General features: G+C 43.1%; 1 protein-coding gene across 1 annotated transcript in view; it reads left to right on the forward strand.

The window, feature by feature from the left end:
- Positions 1–6,999: 6,999 nt before the first annotated feature.
- The window catches only part of LOC124802934 (putative inorganic phosphate cotransporter), a 210,385-nt gene continuing 199,288 nt past the window's right edge, over positions 7,000–18,096 (forward strand). Inside the window, exon 1 of the mRNA XM_047264019.1 lies at positions 7,000–7,092. Within this exon, the coding sequence (XP_047119975.1) occupies positions 7,011–7,092 (82 nt within the window). The 5' untranslated portion in view covers positions 7,000–7,010. The remainder of the gene's footprint in view (positions 7,093–18,096) is intronic.

Raw genomic sequence — 18,096 nt, forward strand, 5'->3', positions numbered from 1 at the left:
TACTCCGCTTAACGCCAAGTTAAAGCCATACTGACTGTTAAAATGTGAAAAGGTTTCGCAGAGATCGCTGCCAGAGAACGTAGGATGGAAATGCTACTCTGAGATGTAGAGTTTAGCGCAGGAGATGAATTCGTGGCAGGCCGCATCTAACCAGTCGGGTGTTTCACAATTCATGGTGCACACTTCTCGAGGTCGTAGAGGGGGTTTAAAAGATCAAGTTTCACACGGGAAGCAGTGTCCGGAAACGTCATCCAAGGACGCTACAGAACGTCGAAGTCGTAGGTGCAGGCGCCAACATTCGTTTTCATTGTCGTTGGGTAAAACGATTCCGAGATTTTTTGCTCTAATGTTGAAGTCATATGTTGACCTGAAGATATGGCTTTTAGTGCCACGAAACCGGTAGTGATCCAATAATAAAGGACTGAATACAGCTGAAGTGGATATTAATACCCAAGGTAACTTACTCATAGCTGCAGTTGCCCCACCTACAATGTTTGGGTCCTCAAATCGTGTTCCACGATCCATGCAGATGCGAATCCATCGAGAATCATGCTAAATCCGGGCTAATCTGTGAAAACAACATTGGCCCACTGTTTGACCGGCCAGGTGGCATGTTAATGACTTCACTCTAGACGTTCCCTTCTGTGAAGACACGTCAGAGGTCTCCGACAAGAAAGGCCACTCGGCCGAAGTCTTCTGTACACCGTTTGCCTCGATACAACACGTCCAGTGGATGCTGCGAACTCAAATTCCAGTAGTCATGCAGTACTAAGGCAGTACTGTCGTGCCCTTAGAGCCAAATAACGGTCCTTTCTTCTGAAGTCACACGTGGTCGGCCCTCCCTTGGTTTTCGGGATACAGTTTCGGTCTTCATACACTGTCGCCACACCCGAGAAACAACAGAACGATTCACGGTAAGCCATCGGGCCACCTCAGTTTGCGACTGTCCTGTTTCCTTTCTTTCTCCGGCCCTCCACCGTAGAGAGTCTGGTGGGCACCTTCTCTGTGCCATACTGCACCGTCTGTGACTGTGTCCGAAGCGACTGTGGATGTGAAACTACCCGGAAAACACTAACTCGTTCCGTAGATGCCCTGACGTCGTCATTGGTGTGGTTGTCCGTTGACCGGAATGCCATCTTCCGTGCAGAACACGATCATACGGATATCTGTTGACAGTTTGTATGATTATATCGAGAATAAGACACAGGACGCGGAAATAGCTATTTGTTGCTTTAATTCTGGACACCAGTGTACATACATTTACAGGCACCGAGACATACAACTTTGACGCTCTGTAACGTTGTCGGATGACGTTTTCTGACATGCGTTGGTGTGTAAAACTTGAACTACTAAGGCGCCCTACAATCTCTAAAAGTGTGTTACACGAATTGTGAAACACCCATTATATGTACGAAATTTACACTTGGGCTCCACTCGCGCCCCGCTTATTGTTGTTGTTGCTGGGATCTTCAGTGCGGAAACTGATTTGATGCAGCTCTCGATGCTGCTCTATCCTGTGCAAGCTTATTCATCTCCAAGTAACTACTGCACCCTACATCATTCTGAATCTGTTTAGTGTATTCATTTCTTGGTCTCCCTCTACAATTTTTACCCTCCGCGCTGCCCTCCAATACTAACTTGGTGATCCATTGATGACTCATATAATGTCCCAGGAACCGATCCCTTCATCTAGTCAAAAAAATAAATGGCTCTGAGCACTATGGGACTTAACATCTGAGGTGTTCAGTCCCCTAGAACTTAGAACTACTTAAACCGAACTAACCTAAGGACAGCACACACATCCATGCCCAAGGCAGGATTCGAACCTGCGACCGTAGCGGTCACGCGGTTCCAGACTGAAGCGCCTAGAGCCGCTCGGCCACACCGACCGGCTCTAGTCAAGTTGTGCCACAAACTTCTCTTCTCCCCAATCCTATTCAATACTTCCTCATTAGTTATGTGATCTACCCATCTAATCTTCAGCATTCTTCTGTAGCACCACATTTCGAAAGCTTCTGTTCACTTCTTGTCTAAACTATTTACCGTCCATGTTTCTTATCCATACATGGCTACACTCCATACACGTACTTTTAGAAAAGACTTCCTGACACTTAAATCTGTATTCGATGTTAGCAAATTTCTCTTCTTCAGAAATGCTTTTCTTGCCATTGCCAGTCTACATTTTATATCCTCTCCCCTTCGGCCATCATCAGTTATTTTGCTACCTAAATAGCAAAACTTATCTACTACTTTAAGTGTCTCATTTCCTAATCTAATTCTCTCAGCATCACCTGATTTAATTCGACTACATTCCGTTATGCTCGTTTTGCTTTTGTTGATGTTCATCTTCTAACCTCCTTTCAAGACACTGTCCATTCCATTCAACTGCTCTCCCAGGTCCTTTGCTGTCTCTGATAGAATTACAATGTTATCGGCAATCGTCAAAGTTTTTATTTCTTCTCCCTCGATTTTATTCCTACTCCAAATTTTATTTTCGTTTCCTTTACTGGTTGCTCAATATATAGACTGAATAACATCAGGGATAGCCTACAGCGCTGTCTCACTCCCTTTCCAACCACTGCTTCCCTTTCATGTCCCTCGACTCTTACAACTGCCATCTGGTTTCTGTTTGTTTGTCTGTCTGTCTCTCTCTCTCTCTCCCTCCCTCTTCTCAGCGATCGCAGGCCCTGTAGACCACGCGCTGCATCAACCATCTGCTTCCACCGCCTACTATCTCTCGCAGCCTCTCTCCACCCTGTGGAAATTTCTAATGCTGTGATGTCCTTCTCTATGTCATCTTTCCACTTTGTACGGTGACGGCCCAATGGTCTTGTTGCCTGAAGAATTCCTTCAAATGCTTTCTTGGTGATTCTGTTGTTTTCCATTCTAGCTACATGTCCAACCCATTGCAGTCTCCTACTTCTTAATTTCCAGGTGATAGTGGGTTGCTTCGTTAACTGATAAATTTCATTGTTCTTTCGAATTCTCCATACGTCATTCTCAAACACAGGTCCCCAGATTTTTCTCATTACTTTTCTTTCGAAAGCATTCAGTTTTTCTCTTTCATTCTTTGTAAGCATCCAGCTTTCTGAACCTTACAGTACTCTGGGGCAGATGATAGTGCTGTATATCTTCATCTTTGTGGTGATTGACAAAGCTTTACTTTTGAGTGGGTTGCTTAGTGAGTACAGACATCTTGACCCTGGTACTATTCCTTCATTTATATCCATTGTTATGATATTTTTAATGTTGAAACGTGAGCCAAGGTATTTAAACTGGAGAACTTTTCTGAATTTAGAATGCTGGTCAGTTTCAAAGTAAGGATTTTGGTGTATGTTTCAAATGCCTCTGAGCACTATTGGACTTGACGTCTGAGGTCATCAGTCCCCTTGAACTTAGAACTACTTAAACCTAACTAACCTAAGAACATCACACACATCCGTGCTCGAGACGGGATTAGAACCTGCGACCGTAGCGGTCGCGCGGTTCCAGACTGAAACGCCTAGAAACGCTCGGCCACATCGGCAGGCTTGGGTGTATTCGGTTTTCTCTTGGTTAATCAAAAGCCCCATTTTGGTGGGACTGTGCCTGAGAGATCTGTACATGTCTTTCAGTTCTTCTTCAGTTTCACTCTGCAACACTATATCATCTACATAAGCCAGGAGTTTTACTTGACTGTGTTCGAATCGGAGACCATTGTACAGATGTAAATTACTCTCCCGAACCACTTTCTCTAATGCAAGGTTGAAGAGGACACATGAAAGAGCGTATCCCTGTCGTAAGCCTGTTTTAATTGAAAAGGTGGGGGATACTGGTCCTCTGAACTTCACTGCTGCCTGGGAGCCATCCACGCACAGTTTTATCACCCTAATGATTTCACTGGGTGTACTAAATTCTCGTAATGTGTTGTAGAGGCTACTTCTGTGGATGCTGTCGTAGGCTCGCTGGAAGTCAATGAAGAGACAGTGGATGTTTTTGTTAAATTCCCAGTATTTTTGAAAGATCTGTCGTAAGGAAGCAAATTATCAGTTGTGGATCGGTTTGTTCGAAATCCAGGGTGGTTTCTGTACAAATTGTAAATAGCCTTTCGGTCTCTGTATTCGACCTCTGCCACCTTCAGAATTTGAAAGAGAGTAGTCCAGTCAACATTGTCATTATGGGGCCTCAACTGGCCTCTTGTGTCACTTAGAACCGGGTGATCAAAAAGTCAGTATAAATTTGAAAACTGAATAAATCACGGAGTAATGTAGATAGAGAGGTAAAAATTGACACACATGCTTGGAATAACATGGGGTTTTATTAGAACCAAAAAAATACAAACGTTCAAAAAATGTCCAACAGATGGCGCTTCATCTGATCAGAATAGCAATAATTAGCATAGCAAAGTAAGACAAAGCGAAGATGATGTTGTTTACACTGTATGCCTAATATGTCCACCATCATTCCTCAAAAATAGCTGTAGTCGAGGAATAATGTTGTGAACAGCAGTGTAAAGCATGTCCGGAGTTATGGTGAGGCATTGGCGTCGGATGTTGTCTTTCAGCATCCCTAGAAATGTCGGTCGATCGCGATACACTTGCGACTTCAGGTAACCCCAAAGCCAGTAATCGCACGGACTGAGATCTGGGGACCTGGGAGGCCAAGCATGACGAAAGTGGCGGCTGAGCACACCATCATCACCAAACGACACGCGCTAGAGATCTTTCACGCGTCTAGCAATATGGGGTGGAGCGCCACCCTGCATAAACATCATACGTTCCAGCAGGTGTTTATCAGCCAGGCTGGGGATGATGCGATTCTGTAACATATCGGCGTACCTCTCACCCGTCACGGTAGCAGTTACAAAACCAGAATGACGCATTTCCTCGAAGATAAAGCCCCATTACGGTAGATGTGGTAATTCCAACCCATACCGTGACTTTCTCGTCGTGCAATGGAGTTTCCACGACAGTTCTAGGATTTTCGGTAGCCCAAATTCTGCAGTTGTGGGCGTTGACAGACCCTCGGTGCGTGAAATGAGCTTCGTTGGTCCATAACACGTTACTCAACCAATCGTCATATTCCGCCATCTTTTGAAACGCCCACACCGCAAATGTCCTCCGCTTCACTAAATCGCCAGGTAACAGTTCATGATGCCGATGGATTTTGTACGGATAGTGTCGGAGGGTACGCCTAAGTGCCAACCAAACAGTAGTGTATGGAATGCCAGTGCGACGTGCGACTGCACGAGCGCTGACTTCCCCGTGCATAGACGAACCCGCTATAGTCTCCATTTCTTCCTGAACTGTCTCACAAGGGAACCTCCCCATGGCACCCCCCTTATATTTAGTTATAAGTTGGCACAGGGGATAGGCCTTGAAATAGTGAACACAGATCAATCGAGAAAACAGGAAGAAGTTGTGTGGAACTATGAAAAAAATAAGCAAAATATACAAACTGAGTAGTCCATGTGAAAGATAAGCAACATCAAGGATAGTGTGAGCTCAGGAGCGCCGTGGTCCCGTGGTTAGCGTGAGCAGCTGGGGAACGAAAGTTCCATGGTTCAAATCTTGTCTCGAGTGAAAAGTTTAATTTTTTATTTTCAGACAATTATTATCTGTCCGTCCGGTGCGAGGTAACTGCGCCGACTGTGAAACTGTTGCATTCATTTGTTGCAGTTTATGTGACAAACTCTTATGTTTCCATCACTTTTTTGGGAGTGATTATCACGTCCACAAGAAAACCTAAATCGGGCAATGTAGAAGAATCTTTTTACCCATTCGCCAAGTGTACAAGTTAGGTGGGTCGACAACATATTCCTGTCATGTGACGCACATGCCGTCACCAGTGTCGTATAGAATATATAAGACGTGTTTTCCTGTGGAGGAATCGGTTTACCTATGACCTTGTAATCAAATGTTTTCGGTTCCCATAGGAGAGGCACGTCCTTTTGCCTACTAATCGCACGGTTTTGCGAAACAGACGTCAATGAACGAACGGACAGATCATAACTTTGCGAAAATAAAGAAAGTAAACTTTTCACTCAAGGGAAAGCTTGAACCAAGGACCTCTCGTTCCGCAGCTGCTCAGGCTAACCACGGGACCAAGGTGCTCCTGAGCTCACATTATCCTTGATGTTGCCTATCTTTCGCATGGACTACTCAGTTTGTATATTTTGCTTATTTTTTCATAGTTCCGCACAACTTCTTCCTGTTTTCTCGATTGATCTGTGTTCAGTTTTTCAATGCCTATCCACTGTGCCAACTTATAACTAAATCTGAGGGGGGTGCGATGGGGAGGTTCCCTTGTCAGCAGCATTACGCCTTGTGCTCGGTCGGCCACTACGGGGTCTATCGTCTAAACAACCCGTGGCTTCGTGCTTCGAAATCATTCTCGCCACAGCAGCATTTGTCGACGGACCTTTACCCGTTCGAATCCGCTTCCTATGGCGATAGGATCGTAACGCTGAACTATCACATTCCCCATTCTTATACAGCTTCACTAAAAGCGCCTTATCAGGTAAACGTCAACATGCTGCGACTGCTGGCGCATCTGATTCTCTCTCTAATTACAGCTCCTTTTATACACGATTGTCTTGCGCAGTCACTGACGTTTTGCTGTCCAGCGCCATCTGTCGGACATTTTTTGAACTCTGTCTTTTTTTGGTTCTAATAAAACCCCATGTTATTCCAAGCATGTTTGTCAATTTTTACCTTTGTATCTACTTTATTTCGTGGTTTATTAAGTTTTCAAATTTATACTGACTTTTTGATCACCCGGTACTTAAACCAGCACCGGTTCCGTGGATCCCTAAATGGACGAGAGGGGAGAGCGTTCTCCTGGATGAGCCCACAGTGACGTGAGAGTGTGACGGTGGTACGGCTGCCGGCAGAGGTAAGTGACCAGGCGGCGTGCGCACCTCCCCGCCGCGACTGGCCAGCGCCCCACCACGGCGCTTCACGGCAGCTGAGGCACCTACCGGCACCCACCGCTGGCGGCCAGAAACCGCCGTGGCGCCTCCGGAAGCTGACATGGACGACGCCGCCGCCGCCGCCTCAGCACCACAGCCTGCCGCCGCCGCCAGCGACCGCCGCCGTAGACCGAGACTGGCAGGTGGGTCTCCCACGGCGTCCCTTGCACTGACTGCACCAAGCGTTCCGCATAACATCACCGTCAACTCGGGGTGACTTACACCCACATCCAATCCGCAGAGATTGTGCAAGGAAAAGGATGCTGGTAGACCTCCTTAATTCATATAATCTTATGCAAACCGTATTCTTTCCAACGAGAGTGCAAGGGATCGGTAGAACAACCATAGACAACATTTTTGTTCATTCCTCGTTACTAGAAGGGCATTCTGTTAGCAAAAAGGTGAATAGCCTTTCAGATCATGATGCACAAATTTTAACTCTAAAAGACTTTTGTGCAGCAACACACGTTAAATATAGTTATCAACATTTAGGAAAGCTGATCCAGTTGCTGTATAGACCTTTGTAAACCTTATGAAGGAACAAGACTGGCAAGATGTTTATAGTGCTGATACAGTAGACGATAAATATAATGCTTTCCTCAAGACTTTTTCGTGCTCTTTGGAAGTTGCTTTCCGTTAGAACGTTCAAAACAGGGTACTAGCGCAAACAGGCAGCCTGGGTGGCTGACTAGAGGGATAAGAATATCCTGTAGAACAAAGTGGCAGTTATATCAAAACGTTAGAAACAGTCAAAATCTGAATGCAGCAGCCCATTACAAACAGTATTGTAATGTGCTTAAAAAAGTTATTAGGAAGGCAAAAAGTATGTGGTATGGAGATAGAATAGCTAAGTCTCAGGATAAAATTAGAACCATATGGTCAGTCGTAAAGGAAGTGGCTGGTCTGCAGACAGGTCGAGGATATAGAATCACTGCGTAGTGGGAAGGTCCGTGTTACTGATAAGTCGCATATATGTACAGTATTTAATAATCATTTTCTGAATATAGCAGGTGAACTAAATAGAAACCTAGTCCCAACGGGGAATCATATAGCACTGGTAGAAAAAAGTGTTCGAGACTGTTACCTGAAATGCTCCTCCATGATACTGACAAGAGGGAGATTGAGTTAATAATTAAATCACTAAAGACCGAGAACTCTCACGGATATGACGGGGTATCTAGCAGAATACTGAAGTATTGTTCTATGTATGTTAGCCCAGTACTTAGCCATATCTGTAACTTTTCCTTTAGGAGTGGTCGGTTTCCTGACCGACTAAAGTACTCGGTAGTGAAGCCACTTTATAAAAAGGGAGACAGGGATAATGTTGACAATTATAGATCTATTTCTATGCCATCGGTGTTTGCTAAAGTTATCGAGAAGGTTGCATATACAAGGTTACTGGAGCATTTAAATTCACATAATTTGCTGTCAAATGTACAGTTTGGTTTTAGAAACTGTTTAACAACTGAAAATGTTATATTCTCTTTTCTCTGTGAGGTTTTGGACGGATTAAATAAAAGGTTGCGAACGCTAGGTGTTTTCTTTGATTTAACGAAGGCTTTTGACTGTGTTGACCACAAAATATTACTGTAGAAATTGGACCATTATGGAGTAACGGAAGTAGCTTACAATTGGTTCGCCTCTTACTTTAAGAACAGAAAGCAGAAGGTAATTCTCCGCAGTATTGAGAGTGGTAGTGATGTTCAGTCCCAATGGGGCACTGTTAAGTGGGGCATTCCCCAAGGGTCGGTGCTGGGGCCACTGCTGTTTCTTATTTATATAAATGATATGCCTTCTAGTATTACAGGTGATTCAAAAATATTTCTGTTTGCTGATGACACCAGCTTGGTAGTGAAGGATCTTGTGTGTAATGCTGAAACATTACCAAATAATGTAGTTCATGAAATAAGTTCGTGGCTTGTGGAAAATAATTTGACGCTAAATCACAGTAAGACTCGGTTTTTACAGTTTCTAACTCACAGTTCAACAAGAACTGATATTTTGATCAGACAGAATGGGCATATTATAAGCGAGACGGAACAGTTCAAGTTCCTAGGCGTTCGCATAGATAGTAAGCTGTTGTGGAAAGCCCATGTTCTGGATCTTGTTCAGAAACTAAATGCTGCTTTATTTACCATTAGAACAGTATCTGAAATAAGTGACAGTTCAACACGAAAAGTAGTCTACTTCACATATTTTCATACGCTTATGTCATATGGTATTATTTTTTGGCGTAATTCTTCTGATTCAAAAAGGGTATTTTTGGCTCAAAAATGGGTTGTTCGAGATATATGTGGTGTAAGTTCGAGAACCTCTTGTCGACCCCTATTCAATAGTCTGGGAATTCTGACATTGCCCTCACAGTATATATTTTCTTTAATGTCGTTTGTTGTTAGCAATATTAGCTTATTCCCAAGAGTTAGCGGCTTTCACTCAGTTAATACTAGGCAGAAATCAAATCTGCATGTGGAATGCACTTCCTTGACTCTTGTGCAGAAAGGAGTGCACTATTCTGCTGCATCCATTTTCAATAAGCTACCACAAGAACTCAAAAATCTTAGCAGTAGCCCAAACTCTTTTAGGTCTAAACTGAAGAGTTTCCTCATCGCTCACTCCTTCTATTCTGTCGAGGAGCTCCTGGAAGAGCTGAAAAATTACGCAAATTTCAGTGTTACATTGTTGATTTTCTTTATTTAAACTTACGAACTGTCGCCTGAGTACGTTTCTTGTATTTCATTTTATCTCTTTCCACTATCGTGTTATAATTTCATGTATTGATTCGTTCCATGAGCATGGAGACTTCTCCTTAATTTGGTCCCACGGAACAATAAATAAAAAAATAAATGAATGACTTACACCCACATCCAATCCTCAGAGTATTGAGCTTGTGGGAATATGTGTATCCTGAGTGCTTCGCAGCTTGACAGCAACATTGACTCACTACGTCTGCACGCCCTCTACTTAACACTGCCTGCTCACAACTGACAGGTCAAATGCACATCTGTGGTTCACAGTTGTTAGTTCAAGCTGCCACTAGGATTACTGCGATCAAGACAACATGAAAATGTCGTATGTACACTCGACTCTCGATAATTCAGAGTTCAAGGGACATCAAAAATAGTTCGATTAACGGGGAGTCATGTAGCTCAAGGGGAAATCAATAAATAGTCAAAATAAGGATTTACGATACAAATAAAAAATCTAGCCTGAGGAAGTCTTGTATGATAGGTGTCCCGCAAGTTGCATGTACATTAGACTCTTGAAAATTCAAAATTTAAGGGATATAAGATATAGTTCGATTAAGTATGATTTCGATGTAACGAAAATCTGACTGACCAAGGTTGAATCAAGAAATAGTCGAAATAAGGATTTCTGATACAAAACAGTTAAAAATCAATGATCTTTTCTGCTTCAGCTACCCCCGGCGTGCTTGGGTGATTACGTTTTTTAGTCGTCTGCTACCTTTCTAAAGATGGACCCATTAGTACAAAAAGTTTAAAGACTGGATTAGAAAAAAATAGAGAAAGGTTAAGAAGGCGGTTTTAATGCTTGTGGTCTCCCACCAATTGAATACGAAGTACAGAACATTCATACAACGATGTGAAACAGTTATGAAAGTCCTTCTTTGTGATGATGTTCAGCTCGTGCATCTCACTGGTTTCAATGTCTGTTATATCGTCAGCTTCATGTGAATTCTCACTTTGTCCTTGTGTGATAAAATCTTTTTGATAATGCCAAGTCTCGTCATCCATTAAGATTTTTTCGAGGAAAGAATTGCCCACGTTTTTGATTTCAATCGAGGCAGGTGTACACATGTGGTTTTTGCTCGTGGGTCAAGCTGTGCGAGACAGACTTTTTACAGACTTTTCTCGTCTTGAAAACAGTGTGGAGAATATGTTGAACACTTGATTTAGAGATGTATGACACAGGACGTTTAGGACGATACGCCTGCACGCCCACTACTTAACGCTGCCTGCTTACAAAGGACTGGTCGAATGCACATCTCTTGTTTACAGATCTTAGTTCAAGCTGCCACCGCAATTAGCTTACTGCGCTGACGCTTGTGCGCCACGAATAAAATCAGTCTCAGAAATTTTCGGACGGGTGGCGTAAATGTGCTCTTACGATGACTTGGCTTCTTGTGAAGATACAGATAGAATCGGCCTTCCTTCTTCTGCTTTCTACGTAACTGTTACAATCTACGAAATCATCAAATGCAACATTTTCTCCTAAGATATTCATTCTTGGTTAAACATAGGAATGCAAAGAAGAGCTGAACCTCTAAACATTTGAACTACCGAGTGTCAAATCGGGTGATTTCGAATTATATTTTGTTTGTCGATGCTCAGTCATCATAATCGCTTCGATTTATCAAGAGCACCAATACATACGGTGTTTCTTCGATTTATCGAGATTCCTTTTTCTTCAAAAGACAGGACAGTTAGTGCGATTTATCGAGGGCACCAATTGCAGAGGTTCGAATTAGTAAGAGTTGATTGTATTTAGTTAAGAACAACATGTCGTACACTGTGAACTGCACTTCAAAACTATTTAGTTGCCAGACCAGTATCCGTGCATGTAGCCCGTCGTTAGTCGCTTCTGGTGCAATGGCAAGTAAAACAAATAAACGCATTCGTATTTAACTCGATTACAGAAGAAAACTTTCTATAGACTAAAGCAGGGACGTAAGATTACGTACATACTGCGCGCGTCTACATCAAACGACGTGTCTGTCAAGTGTAAAACCTTATCATGACTATAAATGACGTCGAACTAGAAAACATAAAAACCTCGTGAATATGCAAAACGTAATTATAACCCTGTACATAAACATGTCTACATGACCACGGCATAGAGTGTCACCTCCTCGTAGAAAGAAAGTATCTTACCTCTGCAGTAAACACATAGCCGAGTGTGCATATCATGAAACTGTGAAACTCTAAACGGAATGAGAGGGACCATCTCTTTAAAATACACGTAAATACGATCATCACACAATTTCCTCCATCAGTTGCGTGTGAGGTGCGGTGTTACTTCGTCTCAGCCACACTTCCTGGTCGTGTCGAACGCTACTGTCACAGTAAATAAACGTGCAACCGCTGACCAGGGCAGAGAGTCACATGGGACAAGTCTGTTAAAAACTCTGAAACCATAAATAGATAGATCTGTGGTACGCACTCTCTGTACACACTGAATACCGCATCTGGACAAATAGTAAATAAGAGATAAAAACTGATTCCAGCTGTTATGAACATCACAGTGAGCAAGACGGTTGTATATGTATTAAAGTCTGACTCTACCATATCTACATCTACATCTACATGGATACTCTGCAAATCACATTTAAGTGCCTGGCAGAGGGATCATCGAACCACCTTCACAATTCTCTATTATTCCAAAAAAAGGAACGAACACCTATGTCTTTCCGTACGAGTCCTGATTTTCCTTATTTTATCAAATATGGTTCAAATGGCTCTGAGCACCATGCGACTTAACTTCTGAGGTCATCAGTCACCTAGAACATAGAACTACTTAAACCTAACTAACCTAAGGAGATTACACACATCCATGCCCGAGGCAGGATTCGAACCTGCGACCGTAGCGGTCGCTCGGCTCCAGACTGCAGCGCCTAGAACCGCACGACCACTCCGGCAGGCCTTATTTTATCGTAGTGATCGTTTCTCCCTTTGTAGATCGGTGTCAACAAAATATTTTCGCATTCGGAGGAGGACGTTGGTGATTGGAATTTCGTCATAAAATTCCGTCGCAACGAAAAACGCCTTTCTTTTAATGATTTCCAGCCCAAATCCTGTATCATTTCTGTGACACTCTCTCCCATATTTCGCGATAATACAAAACGTGCTGCCCTTCTTTGAACTTTCTTGATGTACTCCGTCAGTCCTAACTGGTAAGGATCCCAAATCTAGCAGCAGTATTCTAAAAGAAGACGGACAAGCGTAGCGGAGGCAGTCTCCATAATAGGTCTGTTACATTTTCTAAGTGTCCTGCCAATAAAACGCAGTCTTTGGTTTGCCTTCTTCACAACATTTTCTATGTGTTCCTTCCAAGTTACGTTGTTCGTAATTGTAATACCTAGGTATTTAGTTGAATTTACGGCCTTTAAATTAGACTGATTTATCGTGTAGCCGAAGTTTAACGCGTCCTTTTAGCACTCATGTGGATGACCCCACACTTTTCATTGTTTAGAGTCAACTGCCAATTTTCGCACCATTCAGATATCTTTTCTAAATCGTTTTGCAATTTGTTTTGATCTTCTGATGACTTAATTAGTCGATAAACGACAACGTCATCTGCAAACAACATAAGACGGCTGCTCAGATTGTCTCCCAAATCATTTATATAGATAAGGAAAAGCAAAGGGCGTATAACGCCCTTCGGGAACGCCAGAAATCACTTCTGTTTTACTCGATGACTTTCCGTCAGTTACTACGAACTGTGACTTCTCTGACAGGAAATCACAAATCCAGTCACATAACTACCGCAATTTCACTACGAGCCGCTCGTGTGGTACAGTGTCAAAAGCATTCCGGAAATCCAGAAATACGGAATCGATCTGAAATCCATTATCAATAGCATTCAACACTTCATGTGAATAAAAAGTTAGTTGTGTTTCACAAGAACGATGTTTTCTAAACCCATGTTGACTCAACACCTCATGTGAATAAAGAGTTAGTTGTGTTTCACAAGAACGATGTTTTCTAAACCCATGTTGACTGTGTGTCAATAGACAGTTTTCTTCGAGATAATTCATAATGTTCGAACACAATATACGTTCCAAAATCCTGCTGCATATCGACGTTAACGATATGGGCCTGTAATTAAGCGGATTACGCCTACCACCTTTCTTAAATATTGGTGTGACTTGTGCAACTTTCCAGTATTTGGTTGTATATGATTGTTATGCATACTCCGAAAGGAACCTAATTGGTACACAGTCTGGACCAGAAGACTTGCTTTTATTAACTGATTTAAGTTGTTTCACTACTCCGAGGATATTTACTTCTACGTTATTCATGTTGGCAGTTGTTCTCGATTCGAGTTCTGGAATATTTACTTCATTTTCTTTTGTGAAGGCATTTCGAAAGGCTGTTTTAGTAACTCTGCTTTGGCAGCACTGTCTTCGATAGTATCTCCATTGCTATCACGCAGAGAAGGCATTGATTGTTTCTTGCCACTGACATACTTCACATACGACAGGAATTTCTTGGGATTTTCTGCCAAGTTTCGAGACAAAGTTTCGTTGTGGAAACTGTTATAAGCATCTCGCATTGAAGTCCGCGCTAAAATTCGAGATTCTGTAAAAGATCGCCAATCTTGGGGATTTTGCGTCTCTTTAAATTTGGCATGTTTGTTTCGTTGTTTCTGCAAGTGTTCTAACCCGTTTTGTGTACCTAGGAGGATCAGCTCCGTCGTTTATTAATTTATTTGGTATAAATCTCTCAGTTGCTGACGATACTATTTCTCCTGAATTCAAGCCACATCTGGTCTACACTTATATTATTAATTTGGAATGAGCTGAGATTGTCTCGCAGGAAGGCGTCAAGTGAATTTTATCTGCTTTTTTGAATAGGTATATTTTTCGTTTATTTTTGGAGGATTTGGGAATTACAATATTCAGTCTGGCTACGATAAATCTGTATTCACTAATCCCTGTATCAGTTTCTATGCTCATTATTAACTCAGGATTATTTGTTGCTAAGAGGTCAAGTGCGTTTTCAAAACCTTTACTATTCGCGTAGGCTCATGAACTAACTCCTCCAAATAATTTTCAGAGAATGCGTTTAGTACAATTTCCGATGGTATCACGAGCCTGGCAACGCTCACCAAAGGACGTATGAACGAATCTTGTCAACGTTTATCCAATTTATATGCATGAACGCGGAGAAAACTTCAACCTATACTTACTTGGTTAAAACGTAGTATATAATGTGTGTGTGTGTGTGTGTGTGTGTGTGTGTGTGTGGTGTGTGTGTGTGTGTGTGTGTGTGTGTGTGTGTGTGTGGCTTTAAATATGTTTTAACCAGATATATATACGAGGTATGTCACAAAGTAAGTTCCGTTTCGTTATATAAAACAAACGTGTAAAAATACAGAAAAAATATTTATTGTACAAAACTCTATAACTGTTAAACTACTTTTCTACATAGCTTCCGAAATTTTGTAGGCACTTGTCATAGCGTGGCACAAGTTTTTGTATGCCTTCTTCATAGAAGGTTGCCGCCTGTGTATTCAACAATGTGGTAACATGTTCTTTCAGCTCTTCATCATCGTTGAAGTGTTGACCACCAAGGACAAATTTTAGGTGTAAGAAGAAATGAAAGCCGCTAGGAGCGAGGTCCGGGCTGTACGGAGGATGATCAAACACATCCCAGTGAAATTCCTGTAAGAGTTGTTGGGTCACATTCGCCGTGTGAGGTCGGGCATTATCGTGGAAAAAGCAACACCTTTTGACAGTAAAGCTCGGCACTTGTTCTGTATTGCGCGGCGCAATTTCTTAATGATCTCGCTGTAACCATGTGCATTGATTGTTTGGCCTCGTGGTAAGAAATCTATCAGCAAAATGCCTTTTCTGTTTCAGAAAACAGTGCACATGACTTTTCGAGGTGTCAAGATTTGCTTAGGCTTAACCTTCATTGGGAATGAAGTGTCCCCCCATTCGATTGATTGCCGTATTTTTTAAGGTGTGTCGTACGATACCGAAGTTTCATCCCCCGTGACTATACGCGAGAGAAAACCATCGCCTTCTTCATTGTAGCGTGTCAAAACTGAAGTCAACCCTTTGTTTTTTGTGTTGTTCAGTAAGAATTTTGGGCACCCAACGTGAGCAAAGTTTTCGAAATTTCAGTTTTTCAGTAAATTTCATGAATTTGTGATGGTGAGATTTGCGGAACTTCCATAGCAAGGGACACTAAATGTGAACTTACGGTTGTGCTTAATCTTCTCTCCAATCGTGAGAACCAGTTCATCAGTAAACACAGACGGGCGTCCAATTCGTTCTTAATAGTGCACTTGATCATGTCCTTCATTGAACAGTTTGACCAATCTTCTAACCATTGAATCACTCATACCATTTTGTCCGTAAACCTCGCAGATTTGCCGATGAGTTTCTTTTCGTGTAACTTTCTTTGCATTTCGAAAACGAACCACAGATCTGATTTCACACGCGGCGGCATTTTCAATTACGGCTGACGTTATAAAGAAGCACTACACAGCACACGTCGGCAGCAACGATCTGAAAATGACGTAGATGTCTTCTCCTTGAGTCAGAGTAACTGCCGCGCACGCTCGGAACTGTGATCGTAGCGCACCGCGGATAGAAGAACAAACGGAACTTACTTTGTGGGCGACCCTAGTACCCAGAACAACCACCTCTGGCCGTAATAACGGCTTTGATACGCCTGCGCATTCAATCAAACAGAGCTTGGATGACGTGTACAGTACAGCTGCCCATACAGCTTCAACACGATATCACAGTTCATCGAGAGTAGTCACTGGCGCATTGTGACGAGCCAGTTACCCGGCCACCATTGACCAGACGTTTTCAGTTGATGAGACATCTGGTTAATATGCTAGCCAGGGCAGCAGTCGAACATTTTCTGTATCCAGAAAGGCCCGTACGGGACCTGCAACATGAGGTCGTGCATTATCCTGCTGAAATGTAGGGTTTCGCAGGGATCGAATGAAGCGTAGAGCCACGGGTCGTAACACATCTGAAATGTAACGTCCACTGTTCAAAGCGCCGTCAATGCGAACAAGAGGTGACCGAGACGTGTAACCAATGGCACCCCATACCATCACGCTGGGTGATACGCCAGTATGGTGCTGACGAATGCACGCTTCCAATGTGCGTTTACCGCGATGTCGCCAAACACGGATGCGACCATCATGATGCTGTAAACACAACCTGGATTCATCCGAAAAAAATGACGTTTTGCCATTCGTGCACCCAGGTACGTCGTTGAGTACACCATTGCAAGCGCTCCTGTCTGTGATGGCGCGTCAAGGGTAACCGCAGCCATGGTCTCCGAGCTGACAGTCCACGCTGCTGCAAACGTCGTCGAACTGTTCATGCAGATGGTTGTTGTCTTGCAAACGTCCCCATCTGTTGACTGAGGGATCGAGACGTGGCTGTACGATCCGTTATAGCCATGCGGATAAAATGCCTGTCGTCTCGACTGCTAGTGATGCGAGGCCGTTGGGATCCAGCACGGCGCTCCGTATTACCCTCCTGAACCCACCGATTCCATGTTCTGCTAACAGTCATTGGATCTCGACCAACGCGAGCAGCAATGTCGCGATACGATAAACCGCAATCGCGATAGGTTACAATCCGACCTTTATCAAAGTCGTAAACGTGTTGGTACGCATTTCTCCTCCTTACACGAGGCATCACAACAACGTTTTACCAGGCAACGCCGGTCAACTGCTGTTTGTGGCAGCACGTTGTAGGTGTCTTCACCGGCGCCAACCTTGTGTGAATGCTCTGAAAAGCTAATCATTTGCATATCACAACATCTTCTTCCTGTCGGTTAAATTCCGCGTTTGTAGCACGTCATCTTCGTGGTGTAGCAAACCTAATAGTATCACAGACTTTCTTCGAAAAGCTGTTTTTATTTCATTTCTTACACGTTTCTCTATTTTTCTACATAGTCTCCATATTTGTTTAAGCATTTGTCATAACGTTCTACAAGCATTTGTACCCCTTTCGTAGATGTCTGCCGCCTGTGAAGAAACCAGTCTTTATTTTCTTGTTTCACCTCATCATCTGACTGTTGCGAAGCGCTTGCCGCCGAGAAACTCCTTTAAGTAGCGGAACAAGTGAAATTCGCTGGGCGCCGAGTCCGGACAGTATGGTGGGTGGACAAACTGTTCCCCTACAGAAGATCTGACCGGTTTTGGATGCGAATGACAAAATGGGGTCTGCAATTGTCATGCAGCTGCAAAACTCCAGAAGTAAGAAAACTACGTATTCTGTATAGCACGTCGAAGTTTAGTCAGAGTGGCGCCGTAAGCGGCTGCATTGGTTGTTGACCCTTGTCGCAGAAACTCGGATTACAAGACTCTATAACTATCCCAAAAGACGGCTGCCATAACTTTGCATGCTGAGATTGTCTGCTTGACTTTGA

This window comes from Schistocerca piceifrons, chromosome 6, assembly GCF_021461385.2.
Source record: "Schistocerca piceifrons isolate TAMUIC-IGC-003096 chromosome 6, iqSchPice1.1, whole genome shotgun sequence".
Classification (NCBI taxonomy): domain Eukaryota; kingdom Metazoa; phylum Arthropoda; class Insecta; order Orthoptera; family Acrididae; genus Schistocerca; species Schistocerca piceifrons.